The 21,642-nt window shown below is 30.1% G+C and overlaps 1 protein-coding gene across 2 annotated transcripts in view; it reads right to left on the bottom strand.

Annotated features, from left to right (window-relative positions):
• Nucleotides 1–1,276: 1,276 nt before the first annotated feature.
• Nucleotides 1,277–21,642, bottom strand: part of LOC112691291 (inositol 1,4,5-trisphosphate receptor) — a 28,270-nt gene continuing 7,904 nt past the window's right edge. The window contains exons 18-49 of one of the 2 annotated variants that reach the window (XM_025565453.1): nt 20,751–20,946; nt 20,356–20,630; nt 19,939–20,234; nt 19,644–19,815; nt 19,124–19,540; nt 18,664–19,017; nt 18,263–18,607; nt 16,158–16,465; nt 15,306–15,441; nt 14,781–15,224; nt 14,514–14,646; nt 14,123–14,325; nt 13,764–13,987; nt 13,581–13,692; nt 13,104–13,464; nt 12,205–12,963; nt 11,918–12,073; nt 9,992–10,227; nt 9,643–9,822; nt 9,301–9,528; nt 8,833–9,153; nt 8,434–8,673; nt 8,104–8,296; nt 7,844–8,020; nt 4,599–4,972; nt 3,718–3,882; nt 3,460–3,643; nt 2,687–2,916; nt 2,457–2,622; nt 2,099–2,259; nt 1,852–2,022; nt 1,277–1,581 (exon numbers count right to left, since the gene is read on the bottom strand). In XM_025565453.1, coding sequence (XP_025421238.1) covers nt 1,462–1,581; nt 1,852–2,022; nt 2,099–2,259; nt 2,457–2,622; nt 2,687–2,916; nt 3,460–3,643; nt 3,718–3,882; nt 4,599–4,972; nt 7,844–8,020; nt 8,104–8,296; nt 8,434–8,673; nt 8,833–9,153; nt 9,301–9,528; nt 9,643–9,822; nt 9,992–10,227; nt 11,918–12,073; nt 12,205–12,963; nt 13,104–13,464; nt 13,581–13,692; nt 13,764–13,987; nt 14,123–14,325; nt 14,514–14,646; nt 14,781–15,224; nt 15,306–15,441; nt 16,158–16,465; nt 18,263–18,607; nt 18,664–19,017; nt 19,124–19,540; nt 19,644–19,815; nt 19,939–20,234; nt 20,356–20,630; nt 20,751–20,946 — 8,037 coding nt within the window. In that variant the 3' untranslated portion in view covers nt 1,277–1,461. The remainder of the gene's footprint in view (nt 1,582–1,851; nt 2,023–2,098; nt 2,260–2,456; nt 2,623–2,686; nt 2,917–3,459; nt 3,644–3,717; nt 3,883–4,598; nt 4,973–7,843; nt 8,021–8,103; nt 8,297–8,433; nt 8,674–8,832; nt 9,154–9,300; nt 9,529–9,642; nt 9,823–9,991; nt 10,228–11,917; nt 12,074–12,204; nt 12,964–13,103; nt 13,465–13,580; nt 13,693–13,763; nt 13,988–14,122; nt 14,326–14,513; nt 14,647–14,780; nt 15,225–15,305; nt 15,442–16,157; nt 16,466–18,262; nt 18,608–18,663; nt 19,018–19,123; nt 19,541–19,643; nt 19,816–19,938; nt 20,235–20,355; nt 20,631–20,750; nt 20,947–21,642) is intronic. The other variant, XM_025565452.1, reaches the window with a different exon arrangement.

Below are 21,642 nucleotides of genomic sequence, written 5' to 3'. Positions count from 1 at the left end.
TAGAATTTGAACAAGACCAGGAAGCTCTTGTTACTTTGTTCAATTTTCTAATATTCACTTATTTATAACCTGCATATCCAAAGTAAAAAAACTCTTTACATATGGAACATTGAATATAAATGCTTTGAAATATTTTGTCATTACAAATCACACAAAGCATAATAATTTTATTTTAATGAAACCTTACAGCTATTAAAACCAGTTAAGCGAGCAAAGTGTATCATTATAAACATAATGTGTGTGGTCAATTTGAGACCAATACATGCGTTCATTAGTTGAGCAGAATTTAGATTGTATATATTGTATATATAATATTTCAGATTAATAAATTAATTACATTAAGAAGTGGTAAAAATTATAATTGACAAAAAATGTGTTTTAATATTATTTTATATTGCATTCCTTTATGTTTAGAAAAAAAAGTATCAACTTTAATAAATATGAAATTGCAATTTTAAAAAATTTAAAAATCTATTTAAATTGTATGTAGATTTTTTTACAAAAACAGTTTAAGTGACTTAATATTTTTTTATTTTTAAATTTTTAATAGTTAAACAGATTTAACATTTACTTATATGAAATATTAAACTTGAAAAAAAAATTGTTTCTAGTGAATTTATAATATTACCATTATGTGATCATATATTTTACCAGATTATGGAAATTATAGAGATATTAACATATATTTAAAAATATCGAAACAAGTTAATTATTTTTTTTCAATACATAATAAAAAAATTAGTGATTTATCCCAATAACCCTGATTAATGGATTACCATAAAAAAAACTATTTTAATAATTATAAACTAACCCTAGTACTCATACATGGATTACTTTTTATCAACACAGAAAGATAAAACTAAGCAACAACAGTGATAGAATAAAGCCCCTTATGATTTTTTTATAACAAAAGAAGAACAATATACATAAAACAATCAAAGAACTATAAATTACAGATATTAAAGCGGTTAACATTATGGAATGTATAATATCTAATAATTAACTATTTTTAAATGGTATATAATTCACAAAAATTCTTCATTAACACAGTACATAAATAAAAATAATATTGCAGCATAGTCGTTGTTAATATAAATAGGTACTAAACTATAAAATATATTATTACATTTGTCTATAACATGTTTTAACAATATTAAACTTTAAAATTTCTCACGATAATTTTTTTACAAACAAATATAACTACCCTGTACTACATTAAAAAAAATGTCAGACTTTAAAATGTATCTGATATTTTTTTTTAAACAATAACAATTAACTACACTAATAATTATAGCATTAATAACTTTTTAAAATTATAATCACTTCTTCATTTAAGTATTTATTTTATTGCTAACCCCATAACTATTGCTGTTATCACAAACGTTTCTGAGCGCATATTGTTTTAAATTATTTTATATAATATACATCTATATTATCGTAGAAAAATTTAAAACATGCGTATCACATCATGCCCATTTGTTGTTGACGAAAAACACCAGCATTACCACCACCAACACCATAATATGCATTGGTAGAATTCAATAGTCCGATTCGTTGCCGCTGTTTTCGCTGTTCTGTCATCTAAATAATATACAAAAAAATGTAATTTAAAAATAATTCCATTAATTTAGAAAAATTAAATTAAATAAACATTGTATCTTATTACAATTTACGAGTGTATATTGAAAATTAAATAATTAGTCCACGAAGTACAAAAGTGTCTAAAAATAGTACAATAACTTTACATAATAGTTTAAAATATTTTTAAGGTATCAAATATGGAATAATCAATGGCCGCACATCACTAATCTGGGTAAATTATTTTTTAATGACAAGGAATCATTGACATACCTGTTCCTTAAGCTCGGACAGCTGCTGTGACAGCAGAGCCACTAAAGTCTGTGTCATCTCCAACTGGGTCTGCAAGCCTCGAAGCTCAACTTGTTCACCCTCACTATCCACCTGGGCCGCCATTAACAGAGACATAGCTCGCAATCGTGGGAACCAGTCTAGATTGCGATCCTATAAGGATTTTACAATAACATAATGATAAATTAATAATCAATTTTCATCATATATAGAATGTATATCAACACACCTTGACCATGGCATATACGTAACTCTCAGGCCCAGTAAACTCCGTGGGGTCCTTGACTTTTACCAAAACGATAAAGTACAGATAGTGCCACATATTATGCTCACACTTTATATGTTCTTCGAAGCTCACGGTCTTATTATCAAACGCAGATCTGTTTAGACCTGCAAAATATAAATTATTGTAATTAAATAATAGACACATCACCACTTAAGCGTAAATAGTGATCATAAACACTATTCAATTAATTACTTTTATGCAAATACAAAATTAGTATTTTATCCTTACACGATGAATTAGAAAACATGACATTGCAATATAATGTATGATATAGGTGTAGAAGTGAAGGATGAATACGTACCACATACGAAACAAGTATTTTTCAGTATTTGCTCTTTTTCTTGCTTTTCGCTACGCAGGTCTGCGAACGTATCGATGATGACACCGAAAATTAAGTTTAAAACGATAATGATGACAATAAAGAAGAACAGAAGATCATACACGACACGAGCCACAAAAAGAGGTTCCTATATAAGGTGAAATAATTTAAATTAAATATAATTATTTATAATATTATAGACGGTTGCTTACTTGACTACTGGGAGCACGAAGTATATCACCTATACCTCCACCATTTCTTAGACCTTGATTTAACGTCGTAACAATACACATAATTAACGAGTCGCAAGCTCTTTCTTTTCTGTCACCTCCTCCTGCATCTACTAACAATGATGATCTTGTCAAACTGTTAGCATCATTGCAGTCAACATTTTCTCCTACCATCGTCGCTGAACAGGTCTGTTCGTTACTATCACCATTTTCTATGCATAAAAGTAAACATTAATAAGTATATACTATGATAAATTACAATTTAATGCTAAAAATATGTTAAGTTGCTATATTCTTTCTACTATAGATTCATGATAATTTGCCTTTCTTCTGACTTTAATTTTTGCCAAGGTGTAAATTTTTAAATCATAAAATACTAAAATTAATTTCGTTAATAGAAGGGTAACAATCGTACATTATATCTGTCGTTAAAATGTTTTGGTAATACACATAATGAACGCGTTAGAAATAAAATATAATATGTACGAATATAATTAAAGAAAAATTATTACATCTAGATGAGTTATAAAATGGTTATGTCCAGTGAAGTAAAACAAATATTTCTGTAGTTTTTTATTTTAATTTTTTTTTTTATTGTTTTCTATAGTATCTCAGGATTATAATAATTATATTCTATAACAATTATTGTTGTGTTAAAAATGTGTATTTTGGAATAGTACCGGAAATAACTCTGTTACTTTCATAATATAATCTAATGATAATAGCACTATAAAATATAGTATAATTATGCTCACCAAATACAACGTCGTCATCGACTTGTACGAGGAAATCATCTTTGAAGAACATGTACCCGATTATTGAAAACAGGTAAACTAATATGAGAGCCAAGACGGCGGTCAATATGATAGATCGACCATTACGTGTGACTGACCGTATGACGTTCAACAATGTTTCTTCTCGATACACGACGTCTAATAACTATATAATAAGTAAAATTTACGTCGAGTCTAACATAGTAAAATTAATCAGATTTTATATTATTGATAACTAACCAAAACGCTGTAGAAGAACGGATGCATACATAGACCAAGCACGCAAAACATAATGTACATCAGATGATAAAGTATCTCTGCTGAAACCAATATTTCGCCCAGGCGTTTAGTGAATGTACCCTGATTACCCATGATACTGATTATATGCACGCTTTTCATTACAACCTGCGGTAATTAACAAAACATAAAACACAGTTCATGATTTAATTTCTTAAATTTAGATCAGTGCTTCTCAACCTTTTTCAAACTGCCACCTCCCCCCCATCTAAGAAGTAAAATGATTTTCAACGCCCCCCACCCTTCACTTCATTAAAATAAAAATAAAAATAGTATACATAAAATGTTTATAATTGAATAATAAATAATAAAGCTAAAAATTTGAATATAATAAAAATGAAATGTAAAATTTATGTTCAAATATAATTTAAAAGGATAATTTAAATGGTTTGAAATGTATTGATCAATGAAATGTTCGGTGATTCAAAGCCAATTTTTTTTCGTTTGGTTTAAATTTATGAGATGAAACCGTAAATCTCCTCTTTTGACGATGTCTTATCGATTTCTTTTTTTTTTTGTTATTAGATAATAACGCACTACCTCTGATATATGTAGTTTATATTTCATAATCACGAATTTATTTTAGAAATCGATGAACGGAAAGCAATTACAAATAATTCTTGGTAAGTTGCTTTGAACAGAAAAAAAGTTCACCGTTCCCCCAATCGTCCAAAACGAGACCACCGCCCATTGGTACTCCTTCACTGCCCACCGGAGGACGATATCACTCCCGTTGAGAAGCATTGATTTAGATATATCGATGAGTGTTGGATGAAAATAAAAGAGTGCGTAGAGGCAACCTGTATAATAGAGCATGGACATACCGTGATTGCACCTAACAGCCACAAAGTAGGTTCCGGGCCGACAGACAAGATCAATCGGAGAATGGCAGTGACTACTAAAGTAGTACGCACTGCGGCTGTCCACCTTCGGCGGCTAGTCCTGGTTGTGAGCAACGTACGTCTTCGTCTACGCCGTCGCCGTTGTTTACGACGGAGAGACGTTTTTCGCTGCTGCTGTTGTTTTCGATCTGTACCGCTATTTTCTCCACCATCATCTTCATCTTCATCGTCGTCTTCTTCCTCGTCGTCGATGTCATCTGCATTTTCATCAACTCGAGCCCACAACAAAAACGAAGCCGCACAAATCGAAGCTAACAACCCAAGCCATACTGCTGCCGAAATATGTCCTCCTAATGCTGCAGCAACATATAAATATGAGATATGAGAGTAATATACCGATACTAAAGATATTTTACAACTTTCTATTAGTACTCCTGGTAAAAAATAATTACCTAAACGTGCCTATTTTTGTCATTGATAAAAATATTTACTATCTAAAGCAGTATTTCTCAACCGGTGTATCGCCGGGTAAGTCCAAATGTGTCGCGTAAAGTACTAGTATTAAATGACACAAAATGTACAAACATTATTGACATTTATTACAAAAATTAAAAGGTATTAGATATAATTTCTGTAATGAATAAAAATAGATTATCAGCTATTGACATTAAATCAATTTTATCATTATCGTAATTCTAATGGCTTTGGGATTCTAAAAAACTACAATCAAATCAATTTGTGAAATCAGTGAACATTTTAGATTAGGCACAAGAAGCTAGTTTTTGTATTGCCTAATCGTTAGCTTAAAAAAAAAAAATTATTTAATTGCCGAGAGTTTTATTAATTGATAACTTTTCTTCGCTGGAATTTTAAAATGTTTGATTGGGTGAGAAATCCATTTAATCCAAGTTTAGAAACCTCATATATTTTATTAAAAGAGAAAGAAGAACTTACAGAATTAATAAACGATGGCTCTGTTCAAATGAAGTTTAATGAGCTCGGGCTAGGCGAATTTTGGATTTACACAAAAAAAGAATATCCAAGTTTAACAAAATTGGCACTTTCCGTGTTATTACCATTTTCAACGTCATATAGCGAGATAGCTTTTTTGCATTGAACGAAATTAAAAACAAAAAAAAAAAAAAGGGAAAGATTAATTAATGTCGGAGAAGAGTTAATAGTAGCTTTGTCGAAGATTTTACCATGTATTGATACATTATGTAAGAAATATCAGTTGCAAATTTCTCATTTAAATGCTGTTTTATGTTATATTTTTCTTTGTTACCTATTTTTAAGTTTACATTATCAATTAATAATAAATATTTAATATTACTCATCATTTCTATTTTTATTATTGTGAGTCACAAAGTATGAAATATTTTAATAGTGTGTCGCTATAATACAAAGGTTGAGAAACTTTGATTTAAAGTATAATTTCTCAAATAAAACATAGACTTTCACATTACGTCTTAAGGCCAGAGTTGATAAAAAACATGTTTTTTTTTTATAAAAAACAAAAAAAAAACAGTTTTAATCGTTTAAAACATGTTTATTCCAATTATTTTTTTTTAATTATTTTAAACATTTTTAAAACACATTATAATCGAATTTTAAACGAAATAAAATGATTGGTAAAAGTTTATTTATAATATAATATATAAACTTAAATGAGTATTATAAAAAATTATTTAATATAATATTAAATATAGTAGCAATTAGCTACGTGTCTACGGCGTAAAACTAATAAGTAATACGAGTAAGTAATAAGTAATAATAATAATAATATATTTATTTTCCAACTAATAGTTTTCAATACAAATTTTAATATTTTCAGAATACAGTAGTTGGTCACTTCCAAGCCAACAGCTGTGTGGAAGTGAGAGTCTTGAAAATATTGTTTAAATTAAAAATAATAAATAGCACTAATAACTAGGGATAGGATTCTGTAGGAAATGCTTTTTTTGAAGGGAATATGATAAAAAATAATTCTTATATATAAGTACGTTTTGAATCGTTCTGATTTCAATGAAGTAAACTTTTTTTTGCTTTTTTCCCCAAAACCTGCTTTTTATTGCTTTTTCTTCTATTTGGTTTTTTTTCTTAATTATGTTATTACTTTTTAGTTATTAATAATAAATAAAAAGTAATAAAATACTACAAATACTAAATAGTAAAAATGTAATAACAGAAGTATGTACTATGTTTGAAATGTAAATAAATTATAAAAATAAAAATAAGTATATTGTAATTTAAAGTTAAGAATAAGTGATAATAACTAATGCAGGTGTACGTAAAAGTTTTTTTTTTTTATAATAGTGACTACTGTAGACTTGATCTTGACTATTACTTATTAGTCGTTGGATATATTTTAATACTATAACAATTAATAGAATCATTTATTTACAAATAAATACTATACTAATAAAATACATAACATTAAGCATTATATCCTAGTATCCATGCAATAATATTGTTTTATTATTATTGTGATTATAAGTGTTAGAATGTAAATTCGTGTTTCTGCGTTTTCTATTTTTCAAAAGGACCTTAGATTCAAAAACACCTAAGATCTTAATTCTTAATATTGATTAATATTTATTGATATTAGAGTTATATATATTGGTAAAATGTATTGTACTTTTTAAACTTGTTCTAAATGTTTGTCTTGTTTTATTTTATCTTTATTTATAAAACCGAGTTGTAAAATAACTGTTTAAACTTTATATATTCTTTATAGGTATTTAATTATTTTGTTACTATCATAAGGGATGGAACTTATTAATATAACTAATTTAATATTTTACAGTATCCATTGACTACTAGAATCATTCTCTAATTAACTTATAGAAATATAGTGTATCTTAAAAGTTAAAATGTAGGTATTACACTGAATTTTCGATTAATCACTTAACAATAAAAAATCAAATAATGAATTAACTATTGCAGAAAATCAAATAAAACTTGTAGATGGTAAATGATAGGCCAAAAATGATATTTTTTTCTGTTTAAAACAACTTTTTTTTTTACATGGTTTAAATCAAATGGTTTAAACTATTTTAACAAAATGGCATTTGATTAAATTAAATGATTAAAACATGTTTTAAACTACTGTTTAAAACTAAATCCTTTAAACATATCAACTCTGTTTAAAACCATGTATTGGTAAACCTCTCTATCAGGATACATACAAATTAGATATAGAATCATAAATGGTACATTTGACTTACCATTTATCATTCTGCGTTGTTGACCACTGTCGTTGTTAACACCATCGTTCCGATCGATTCCGTCGTGATCGAATGGATAGAAAAACGCAACAATCAGATTGATGATAACAGCACAATTAAACAGAATATTGCTCCACAAAGACATGTAGCTGCTGACCCAGAATAGAGATGGTCGAGCTATAACATAAAACATGCATATATTCAGCGGCATATAATTTAGTGATGGTGTAATACTGTGATTAATATTTTTGAAAAATTACCTCTCAGCTTTTTTTGCCACATCATTTCATTAAACATATCATCGGTTTTTTCAAAAAAGTCTGATACTTTTGATCCTTGATCGTCACGTTCAGCCGTGTTGTAAATTTTAATTTTTGTATCACGGGTTAGGTAATAGCAAATTTCTGGTATGGGAAATACTATTTGTTCTAGAGTCCTATCATGACGAACAATCTAAAAACAAAATATTATGTAGTTACTATATAACTACTTATTATCTCATGACCGACACAATGACATTATAAAATTATATTATTATTGCAATAGCCTCTAACAAGAATAAAAATCAGATTAATTTACTATAATGATACCTCAATCTGAGCTGTATGCGATGCATAATACACCAGCGCTCGGTTAACTCGAGGATCCACTTGGTTTTGCTGTTGTAGTAATTGTTGCTGTTGTTGTTGCTGCTCTTGTTGGTTTTGTCCACTTGCCGCTTGTCCATTCTCGACTTCACTACAATATAGGCTGTTGGGTCTTAACAATCCAGCCAATTCTTTATTGTGCTGAGCTAGCTGATGACACAATATGTAAATATTGTGGCCTACCTATAAGTGTTTAAGATAAAAAAAAAACAAGGTCTAAAAAAATTAAGCTCAAATCGGCCAGTTAAATATAATTTTATAATATTTATATATTTATTGTTTATATATAATCTTATGCATGTGATCACATTTTAATCAGATACTATTTGAGTTGTTTCGTACCTCTTTCGGAGAGACAGCACCATCATCATCGTCATCATCGTCATCGTCACCTTCAGCACTATTATTAAGAAAGGCACTAGTACTGCGACCACGACGGGTGGACACTCCTTCTCTGAGCCGTACATTTTCATCATCACAGTTGTCTTCATCGCAGCCATCGTGGTCATCATCCTCATCATCATCTTCATCTTCGCTAACATCGTCGTCATCATCGACGACACCGTAAGCGGATGCTGACTTACTACCAAGACGGCGACGGCGAGCCAATGAGGACGACGAATCATAATTTTGTTGATAGTATGCCCGACATGCCACATCGACCTGCAATGAGAATGGTAATAACAATTACATAACTATAACAAAATAACAATAGAACAATAGAAACTAATAATCACACGTGAAGTATTATTCCATAAGGTTATAATATTAAAATATCTCATAACATTATAATATGAAATATTTAATTACCAATTGCTTAGGATTCATATTGTAGAGAATACGTTCAGCATTTTCGCCGTCACCTCGACTTTCCATGATAGCCAACAGTAATTTAGATGCATTGTTCTTCAGCTCCAGTACTAGATCCATACGTGTTTTACCCAAAGGATTGATATCATTCAGTATAAGCGCTGTGATAATGTCTAACCCATTGGATTCGTGTGTAGCGATACAGTTTTGATTGTCATGACAGGGTCCCTAAATTAAATATATAGTATTATAAAAATATTTATGAAAATGAGTGACATGCGCTTATATAATTAAATACATTTTGTAATTTATAAAATATTATAATAATTAATTAATCCTAACCTGGCAGTATTCCGTAAGCGTTTCCAGCGTTTGATTAATGAGTGACACATTGTTTTCGTTGATATATAAACCCAATAGTCCTAGGCCACCAGTTGTTGAACCACATATGCAATCCAAAAACATCAAAGTCTCAGACACCAAGTTATAGTTAACTTTATTGTTTTGATTGCGCAACAAGTTCTAATAAAGGAAAATAATAATTATTAATATTTCGTAATAGTAAATATAAAATTAATATTGTTGTGATAATCATTGAACATTAATAAAATAAAACTTAAATGGTTAGTATGATATGAGTATAATTATTTGTGATAAATGGTTTTAATATAATGTAACCGTTAAGACATACTTGTAGATCACGATTGTGGTTTTCACACAGAAGCTGGAGAAACCGCAGTATGGGTTGCATAATCAAGATTTTTGGTGACAGTAGTTGTTGTTGTTGCATGTATTCCTGTTGCTGTTGTCTATGATAATTATAGTAGTATGAGTTTTCTGGTCGTTGAAGTCCATCAGCTGCAGACCCAATACCATCCTCATTTGACGTCAATGATCCTTCACCATCGTCATCATTGTCAAGTTCACCTTTAATAAGCAATAATAGTATCAATAATATTAATTAATTTATTATTGTCTATGAATTATAACCAATAATTAATTGTTAATCAAACAATATCTACCAAATTAGAAAATTTAACATAAGATTATGTACACTCAATTTAAAGGGAAAACTAACAATATTTATATATACACACAATAAGTATAATAGATATAATATTTCACCAAGCCTGGACAAGTTAATGTTAATTTTTAACCGAGTTAAGTTAATTGAAGATTTTAAAAATTTTTAAGTTAATAGTTAACCTAATTTTTTTTAAAACTTAGTTGAGTTAAAAGTTATTATTAAGTATTATTTTTATTATTTTTCAATATCTCTATAAATACCCAGTAAATGGTTTAAAATAATAAAAATCATATTATTAAATACAGGAAATAGCCAATAGATTTTCTATACATATAATTAAACTATTAGGTACTGATGAATAGAATTATGTAATAGGTGCCAAAAGTATATAAAATGTCAAAATAAATACCATCTTTTGGTATATTAATACAGATAGGTAGGTACTAAACATGTTTTTAAGATTATTAAATAAAAATAACGTGATATTTAAGAATATACTTTATTTTAAACTCTGAATACTTTTTCAGGTGACTAAATGTGAACCCATGTGGGCTATAAGGATATTGTCTACTGACAATTTTTGCTATTTATAAATATAAACATTTGAAATATAAATATATATTAGCATAACCCAATTGATTTAATTTAAAAATAACTTATTTATGGTGAAAATATTTTATAATATGTTTATGTGCTTGGAAATAGTATATTTTTCATTTGTATCTATATCAATATACGAATAATAATATAATATATTACTTTTTAGTTATTAGTATTTATCAATTTTTATTATTATTATTCTTACAATATGCCCCTATGCCGCAGTATGGTATATCTTTATATATTATATTTTAATTAAAGGCCAATTATATAGTTACATTAAAAATATCTTGGAATTGCACTAAAAAGATGCCAAAATTGTAATGAAAATTTATCAAAACTGTAGTATAAATATGTTAAAATACATTAAAATTACATAGTAAAATCATATCAAATATATAATCATTAATTACTTAAATAATATTATGGATATTTACATAATATATCCAAAGTATATTATTTTTTTTTAATTAAAATTTATTATTATATACATCTCTAAATTGTGTTTTTGAAAATCTTATCATCTGTTACTTAAAATATGTTTATTTCATGAAAAAGTAGATTTAACATCTAGACTTGTTATTAGTGCATATTTAAAATTATTTAAAAGTTAGGTGTTATATCTAAATTAATATTTTTATATCTTGCTATAACCTCAGAGTAAGTTTTAATAGTTTTATATTCTTCATTTTTTTTCCAAGACATATTTTAATTTATCTATAGCTATTTTCTCATATTTATCAAAATATTTTTAATCTCATTAAATATATTTAAACTATCAAGTAATTGGCTATTTGATCCTTCTAAACTTGTGAGTTTTGTGGATAATTCAGATAAGTATAATTTTAAAAATTCTAACTTAACTTTTAACTTTTTAACTCATTTAAATAACTCATTTGACAGACAGTATTATATTACAAGTACAAGACTATTTTTTAGATTTTTGTGAAAATAGTTTTTTATTAGTGATTGTTTCAATATAGTGTGTACCAGTAGCATTTGTCATAGATGCCATAGACAAATTTCGAACTCCAACAGCGTACGCCTGGCTGGTGGCAGCCGCAGCCTGTGCAAGTTCTTCTCGTAACCCTTCAGTCATCAAAATGCGCCGTGTTCCATGACCACCTCCAGACATCGTTGTTTTACCTACATGTATACCAGACATTTTAATTACATTTCATGGACATTTTTTTTCATAAAACTATTATAAAACAAATCTAAAAAAATCGATAGGTGTCATCAACAATTGATTCTTTAAATAATTATAGTAGAAATACCTTTTTTGCCGGGGTGCCGATCGAAACGTTGATTTTGTCGTCGCTGACCACTACGATTTTTTTGCCCACCAACACTCGGAATTCGCCGTCCACCGGCAGCCATTTCTGCCTCTTGTTGTTGTTGTTGAGCTGCTTGAGCTGCAGCTGTTGTTGCAGCTGTATTAACCGACACGATAACTGTCGACTTAATTTCGTTTTGAGCGTCACGCATTTTATCATAAAACACTCGGAAAAATAGTTGACAGCAATTAACTGATGGATCAGTAGGACTTGCGCCACTACTACGACCACCACTACCTCCACCACCTGCCGAAGCCGCGGCTGCAGCAGCAGCAGCTGTACCCGGAGGTAGTGGGGACAATAGTTTGTTGTAAACGCTACGTTGGACTACTGGATTACCACCTTCTAACAGGGCGACACCAAGCTGCACGGCCTCGAAAAATATTGAGTAAGATGGAGATGCAGATAGAGCTGCGGTTGCCGCTGAAGCTGTTGGTCCCATGCCACTAAATACTCCGCTACCGGCACCAAAGTAATTGTTGCCGAAAAAGTTTCCACCAATGCCGCCAACACCGTTGGAACCGAAGAAACCACCGACAGCCTCACCACCTCCTCCACCACCACCGGATACTGATGCTGCAGCAGCAGATGCGGCAGCTGATTTGATAATTAACTCAACTACAAGATAAGATGCTCCTTCACGGTCTAAATGGGTCTGTACTTCATGCAATGTCAATCCAGCACGTTGTAAAAATTTGGCTAAAAAAAAAAATGTCCATGAAATATACTAATCTAATAAAATATACATACTTAAACATATAATATATATAATTATATAATTAAATCAATACATTAGATAAAATTGATAAATAGATTAAATTAATTTTAATAATATTTACCTCCCGGTCCATGGGTAACTCTATGCTGTTGTTGTTGCTGCTGCTCAGATCGAAATGATATAGGAGGAGGAGGAGACCATGACGTTTTTGATGCTGGATGAGGTAAATATTGCAGGTGTTGCTGATTCATATTCATCTTTTTCGTAGAATCTCCAGGGATATTTGCATTAAGGCGACTACTAGAGGTTGTAGAAACATTGTCATTGTCTTCATCATCAGTACCATTGCAACTTCCTTTATCACCATCATGATCAGCCAAATCTATTCCACTATCGCTTGATCTATTTTTACCCATTACTCCAATACCAGAATTGCCACCATTGAAGTACCTCACAAGAAGGTTTTGTCTAAGTGCATCTCCCTAATATCAAAAGCAGTATATTTATGTTTTGGGTAAAAATATACACTTTTATTAAAGTATAAAGATGTCATAATAAATAAATAACATTAATTATAATATACACAAGCATAATATACCTTATCACCGTAATCTAAATCGATAGCCATCATTTCTTGAAGGGTTTTTAAAATTTTGACACACAATTTGTCTTCTTTTTCTTCTAGCAACTGTTCTGTATGTTTGATGAGCCTGTAAAATAACATATTTAGTTAAACTAGCAAGGATTCAAATAAATAATATTTTTTAATAATTTGTAATACCTGTTGATGAAACCAGTAACACCACACGTTGCTGCAGCTACTGCTACTGATGCTGTGTCACCAATAGCTGCAGCTGCTGCTACAGTAGGGAATAATAGTTCAGGTCTGTACAAAATATCAACGAGAAGTGAAAGCTCGGCTTGTACTAAAGGTCGGAGCTGATCTTCTAAAACCAATACAATATCCTGTAACCCTTCGACGATGCTTTTATCCAACCTTATCAACTGAAATATAGTTAGATAGATAATATCGAGATTATTATTTACTCTTATAAAATTAATCAGCGTCGATGATGATTGTTTTGCCATCACTATAACACCATCGCTATTAAAACTAATAAATTGCAATAGTTAAAATACCTGAGACTGCGATCTTTCAATCATTTTTTTAGGTGTAGACTTGGCTGCTAGTAACCATTTGGTTGTTTGCCTTCTAAACAACAGATCCGATGGTGATGTATTACCCGATGATCCTCCTCCAGCTGTTGTTTGCGACTGTTTGTTTAATATACTGCTGATTTCAGATTGCAAATCAGAGCGTAATTCGATTGGTATGTTTTTAGCTGGTGTTAAATTTAAAAATAAATATGTTGTATATTATTTAGATGGATTAAATAATTTATAATTACATTAAAAAAATTAATAATAATAATCAATAAAACGGTTTGGTTTGGAATTATAGCAAGTATTTTTTAGAGCGGAAAAATAATACATTATATCAAGTGCTTCATTATTTTTAAAATTTAGTTACCATAATTAGATAATATACGTATTGTGTTCTCTATTTTAAACCGTTGTTGGACTGTTAAATATCCAGCAGCAGTCAGTTGCTTATGTACCCGAACTGCGGCTTGTAGTAGCTGTACGAATATTGGTTGTCTGGCCTGTAACAAGAATAGGACAAAAATGCCCGTTTAATATTACAATTACAATAAGTGGTTTGTACATATATGGGTTGTTACCATGGCCATGACTAGAGTCTATTATACCACAGTACTCAGCCGTAGAAGTAACTCACCTGCACTGCCGCGGTTGCGTTGCTATTAGTGGCCAAGGCAGCGGCTGCTAAGACCGATGAAGATGAACCAACGTCGTCGATGCTTGTGCGCATTCGATGATGGTTGGATGAAGATGCAGACACGGCGGCCTCCGTAGCTGCTGCTGCGGCCGTCGATGAAAATGGACTACCGAAAAACGAACCGATTACTGTCATTAGAGAATCACACACATATTTGGTCAGCTGGCGATGTGATTTCGTTCGAGTCAAGTAGGGAACGGTCGATGTAGAGTTTGAGTTCTTCGTTAAAGCCGCAGCGGCTACTTGATCCGCTACACGATTCATGTCGGGTAGAAAACTTTTTTCGAAAATTGTCCACATGTGATTCGACGCGTATATTTCTTTCATCTCAACCTCGGTATCCACATAACAGTGATTCAAAAAGTTAACGTATGCTTCTTTTACCTATTTCATAAGAACTCATAATTATTAAAATTTATTTATTTTTTTGACAACACGAAAACAGTGTTCATGAGAGACAATTACCTCCGGTATGCAGTCAGGATGCGACACCATAGCTACAATGTCGTCCAAGGGCAACAGGCTGTGGCATTTTATTTCTGTGTACACATTTTTACCAATTGTACAATCAGCCAATAGTTTCACTAATTCAATATGGTATCTGTAAGAGACATGTTTTGATAAATGTGATGTATGTGAGAACATAATTTAATATTTCACCTATTATTATAACCAACTATAAAACAAATTTTAGATTTTGTTATTAAAAATATAAATTCGATTGTTTCTATATTTCTACAATTGTAAATTTAATTTATAAGTAACATTCATTTTTTATTTCAGTTTTAGAAAATATTTGTACTTTTTGAAGAGAGTTTATTTAAATTTTTTTTTTTTTTACAGAACACTAAATATATTTTTTATGATTAGTTATCATCTATTAGAAATATGTATATAAATTAAAACTTGTAATCATAAAACATCATTATTAAATAATATATATCTAACTTAGTATATTTTAATCAAAGTTTATTTATATTATATAGTTATGTTTATTATCTACTCGTATAATATTTAAGACAGAACCTTTTCCATATAAATTGTTTGTAGTTCACTAATATGCATGAATTGTACATATTTAAATACTTGGATTAATTTATACTATTCATTTTCATTATAAAGTATAATATACTCTAATATTTTTGTGATTATAACAATCATATTGTACGTGTATTTTCAAGATAATGTTAAAACCCGTTTTTTAGATGGGTTCATTAAATATATTTTAAAAAAAATACTATTGAATTATGATTATTTTGTGAACAGAAAATAATGTTTAAATATGGAAAATTAATAAAATATAAATTAATAACAAACCGTAGAGCACCATGATCATTATTGTCTTCGTATTCTGATTCTTCAACCACTCTTTCACGTTGCAAGCAGTCTTCTGTAATCATCGTTTCCACTACTTCTTTAGTTAATCCTTGTACACCATCATCAATTACTTTTTGATTCTCTTGTGATTTATTAGAACTTTTGAAGTTCTCTGATGCCATTACCAGTAGCTGTAGGTCTTCTTGGTATTGTCTATCACGTTCATTTCGCATCATATCAACAAATTGTTGAAAAGACGCCTTATTGTCATTGTAAAACACCAGCACATCCTCGCCAGCATTAAGTAACTATTAAAATACAATTAATTGCATGTTATTAAACAAAATTTAGAATACTCGAATAACGTTAAAAAGATATCAACGTTGAAAAATACCTCCGTAAAATAAAAAGTAGTTATAAGTTGTTTGCAGTCAATAAATATAAGTAATATTTTGATTTTTGTCACTTGTATGCTACATATACACTTCCATATTCTACTATGGTGGTATAGCTCTTAATATGAAGACATAGAGAGCAAACAAATGTTTTTGTTATCTCTGTCTTACATACATGAACCATAGTGAATATTTACTTAGTAAACAAGATTATATATGTTAACAATAAACCATGAAATTGCAGTAATGGTTTTAATGATATTTCAGGCGACCTAAGCTCACTAAAAGACAATGGTTTATGCTGTAAAGCAGTAGCACAACCAGGATTGGTTTTCGGGGGCGGGGGGGGGGGAGGCTGTGAATTTGTAAAAAATAAGCATTTTCTGCAGGTTTTTGGTACGGATAAGGAAGTAAGATTAAGTTAGATTTAAGAGTAAAATATTTAAATTACAAATTAAATTGTTCAACTTCTATTTCATATTGTGATACCACAAAAAAAAAAGTATTATACAATCGACTATCGAGAAATCGTAGTAGCAAGGCTATTGATGTTATAAAGTTGAACGGAATATTACTATACGTTCCATATTGTCATAATTATAATAGGTACTTATACTTATAATTGACATCAATAATAATACGAATATTCATATTTTAAATTAATCAGCCATTTCGCGTGTTCAAGATAAACCATTTTTTTCTTACGTAGAATTTGTAAAAATCTCAGAACAATGTCGGGGGGGTCACAACCCCCAAACCCCACCACTAGTTGCGCCGCTGCTGTAAAGACATACTATAAAGCTATCTTAGGATTTATAATTATTAACCGATTACTTTTTTAATCATCTAAATTTATGTTATACTTCCAATGGTTATATAAAATATCATCAAAAAAGAAGTTTTATTCACCGTACTTAAAGAAATTTTACATTACAAGTCTTACTATAGAGAATAAGTGATAAGAAATACAATTAAAAGAAAAATTGAAATACTTGGTAATAATTAAGGCATATGTGTAATAGAAGAATTAATTTTTATTTCTAACGAAAGCCTTATAGACAAGGGTAAGAATAAAATGAAAATCTACTAAAAAATAACTACAGTATTACTGACAACAGATTTAAAAATAACTTAAATGTCAAAATAAATCAAACTAAATGTATATTATTCAAATAAAAAAAAAAAATCACTGATTTCAATTATTACTGTCATTATTAAAGTGATGATAAATTGCAGAATAATTACGATGGTACTACTAAATTTGTGATACTTCCTAACATTATGACAGCAGTAATTATTTAAAATGATAATAAAGTTACAGGTAACAAAAATACATTATCATTGTCAATTGCTTGTTATTAGTTAATTATTACTTGAATATATTGAAAATGTAATCAGTTTTAAACCATCTGACATTGTTGCTGTAAAATAATTGTTAAATAGCTTATTTTCAACATTCCAATTAATATAATTAAGAGTTGTTTGACAAGAATCTCTTTAATTCTATTAGGCACATACAAAAGAAAGAGGGTGGTTAAGAGGTACCAACCCATCCAAAATGCAGGAAAATTATTAAACATTTTTTTTTTTATAGAGTAAAAAACATATATAGATTATATAAGTATAAAAATGTACAACCTATAACCCTCAAAAATAATTTTTTTGTGTACATGTCTGATTCTTGTTTATAATATTTTATTGAAAACATACTTCTTGCATAACCATATCTTGTGATTTTCTTATAAATTGCTGCTTTTGTATTGCTACTGCCGCGGTTGCTGCTGCCCCATGTCGATGCTTTGGACTACCATTGTAATAGTAGTTTTCGGGTTCTTGAGCTGTCCCATGTGGTCCAGTTCCAGAAGCAGATCCAGATTCAGGTGAGCAACATCCTACTATAGTTTGAAAGAATTCCAAGTACTCTACTCGTTTACCTTGTGACTCAATACAGTGGATGAAATGCTGAATAACTTTATCACCACCACCGCCACCAATTTCGTTACATAAAACCGGATTGTCTTTAAATATAGCACATACAGTGCGCGCGTCTCGAATCTATTTATATAATATAATTTATTATATTATATTTTTATTATTATCAACTAATATACCTCAGGGTTGAGAAATAGATCCAGATGAGCATGCAGTAAATGCTGGTTTTGAGGGTTTCCTAGACAAAATGATTGAAGGAATTCATGGGCTAGCTCCATGAGGCCATCCATGCGCCGATCACCTTTACGATCATATGGTACCTGAAGGAGATCTAACACTACCGTGTGTACGCCTACATTGCGTAACAATCGCTGTTCGTGTTTTCTAGGTTTTTTCATTGCTGTTACTGTGTTTGTAGCTATATATTTTACCGGAATTGAGGATAGACTTGACTTGGAAGACGACGGCTGTAGTCCATTGCCAGCAGCACAGGGTACACGAGTTACACACAGTTCATTCATTCGAATCAAAATCTATAAATGTGAAATATGATGATGGAGAATGTTAATCCAAAATAAAAATCAAGTACACAGATAATATCGACATTAGTATTTAGTAACCAACACATTATTAACTTACTTTTTGTATTTTTTTATATTCATCATCTTCATCTTCTACTTCGTCATTTTCATCACCATTAACTGTGGAAGTGTCACCATTTTCTTTAATTGGTGGAACCGTATTCTTTAAATCGTCTACTAATTCTGCGGGTTGTGAAGATGTAGTCGCGTCAATCGACGACGTATTCATCACTGGTGTAACATTTTCTAAAGTCGTATTAACTTGGTTGGTAACTGATGACATTTGTTGCTGATGTTGATGTTCATCACTTACACCATGTTGTTGTTGATTTACTACGGTTGCCGAAACGGTTGTAGGTTTATTAGATTTGTACACCCATAGCTCAGATTTTTCGACACTTTGTCGAAGTACATCTAGATCTGATTTGATCTGTTTATATGATTCAACGTCAGCGTCCGATACAAGGAGTTGTACCTATTTGATTGAAAATCAGATATAAGTATAAATAACATAAGGCATATGAACGATTGTCTGTTACTGATACCACTAATTTGCAAATATAAGTTGGGCAACGTACTTGTTTGAACGCTTGTAATACTTCTTGTCGCTGGCTGAAATGCCGGAATAACAAGTGTAATGCTCCTGAGATAAGGGCAGGGTAATCATGCATGGTCAAGTGCAAGAGCACACGTAAAAACATACGGCCACCATTGTCATCAAGATCTAGAGCGGCACCACCACACTCTTCGCTGTTAAGTTAATCACACACACACAAACAAATACACACGTAAATTATCTCGTTAGGTAGCATAAAGAAATACTACAATTAGAAAACATCAAACCAAACATAAAGTGGTAAATAAGATAAATACCTTTCACCAAATATGCGTTCAGCTTGAGCACCAACCCTCTCCAAATCGATGGATTTGTGGTATTGATGGTCGATGAATGCTGATGAAGCAGATGGCGGAGCTGTAGACGATGTTGTTGTAGTACTAGAAGACGAAGTTGGTGATGTAGAACTGGCACCTATTTCGGTAGAAAGCTGTGATGTGGTTGGAGTGGATGACGCAGCGATTGCAGCTGATTTTTCGATTTCATCGAATTCTCGTTTAAAAATCGAAAGTAAACAACCGATACGATAATCCAAGCGCACATCTAATATAAACTATAAAGACATAATATTTCACATGGTTATATCATTATAAATACAAATATTTAAATGAGAAAAAAATTTTCATTAAAAATAACATATCTGGTTCAACCAATTTTAAAAAATATTATCTAACCTGTAGTATCTCAATAATCTTTAATTTGGTATCCATAACCAGAGGATACGCTTCGCCACTAACAATCGTAGTACCACCACCTCCAGAAGTTTGTTGATGCAGAAGTGACGACGAAGAAGAACCGGTCGTTGTTGTGGTGACCATACTTAGAGTGGACTTCGATTTATTCAGCAATGGTGGCGGAGGCCTGCGTCCACCACCTCCACCCAACGTAAGACCAGTTACTACGGCACCCACATCACCGATGGCTGACCTCATAGCACCTATTCCTTCTGCTATAACGTAATTAACAAAGTACGTCGATTATTAATTATAACCATCAGTTTCCTTGAGCATCCTTGTAACATTATGATATGGGCACTAGAATAAAATTATTATAAAATCTGACAACTTACTTTGTACATCTGTTGCTGATGTTGTCGATACTGATGCCGTAGCGCTGACAATATCACTACCACTAGCACGTCCGATAGCAGCAAAGTCGTTTTCTGATACACAATCCAAAATGCTTAATAACGTTTTTGTAAGTCGAAGCAAGTCACCAAAACTATAGAATCCGAAATAAATCAAGTCTCTAGCCAACTTGACGACCTATAAGAATACAAAATTAATAAATATTTTTATGATAAATACCTAACTAGAAATGTTTGATGTATTGTTAATTGTTGTTAATTATTTTCTTTAAGATATTTGTTGTATCTATAAGCATTATGAAAATTATAAGTGATGCATTCTACAAAATCACTATTTTTTGCTGACAAATTATCTACAAAAATTATTTTTCTATTATCATTAGATTATTTTTTATAATGAAAAGTCACATTCATGAATATTGGTAGAAATAATAATATTTTACTTTAAGATTTATAACATAATAGGTATATTTTACGAATTTGTTAATGATGAATAAATATAAAACTAAAAAAATAATGTAGAGAAACAGAATATCCAACAGATGGAATTTGCTATATACAAAATTATAATATACAATTGTTTATTAAGAAGTGAATCTATATGCAATTATTTATACACTAAGCAATATATTATAAAATTTATGCAATTAATTCTTAATTATGACTCAAAAAAATTATTTTATGATACATTTTTTTAAAGAAATTATATACAAGACAGTTAATGACAGATGTATTAAGTTGCTTTGTTAATTATTATAAAATGATTAAGTGTAAATTGTATGTTAACATGTTTTAGTAGTACATCATGAGCTTCACAGGTATTGAATCCTTGGTTATTTTATATAAAAATTGGTCATTTTAAAACTACTTACAT

This window comes from Sipha flava, unplaced genomic scaffold (assembly GCF_003268045.1).
Source record: "Sipha flava isolate LNK unplaced genomic scaffold, YSA_version1 591_pilon_pilon, whole genome shotgun sequence".
Taxonomy (NCBI): Eukaryota; Metazoa; Arthropoda; class Insecta; order Hemiptera; family Aphididae; genus Sipha; species Sipha flava.
This window is presented reverse-complemented; position numbering and strand designations above follow the sequence as displayed.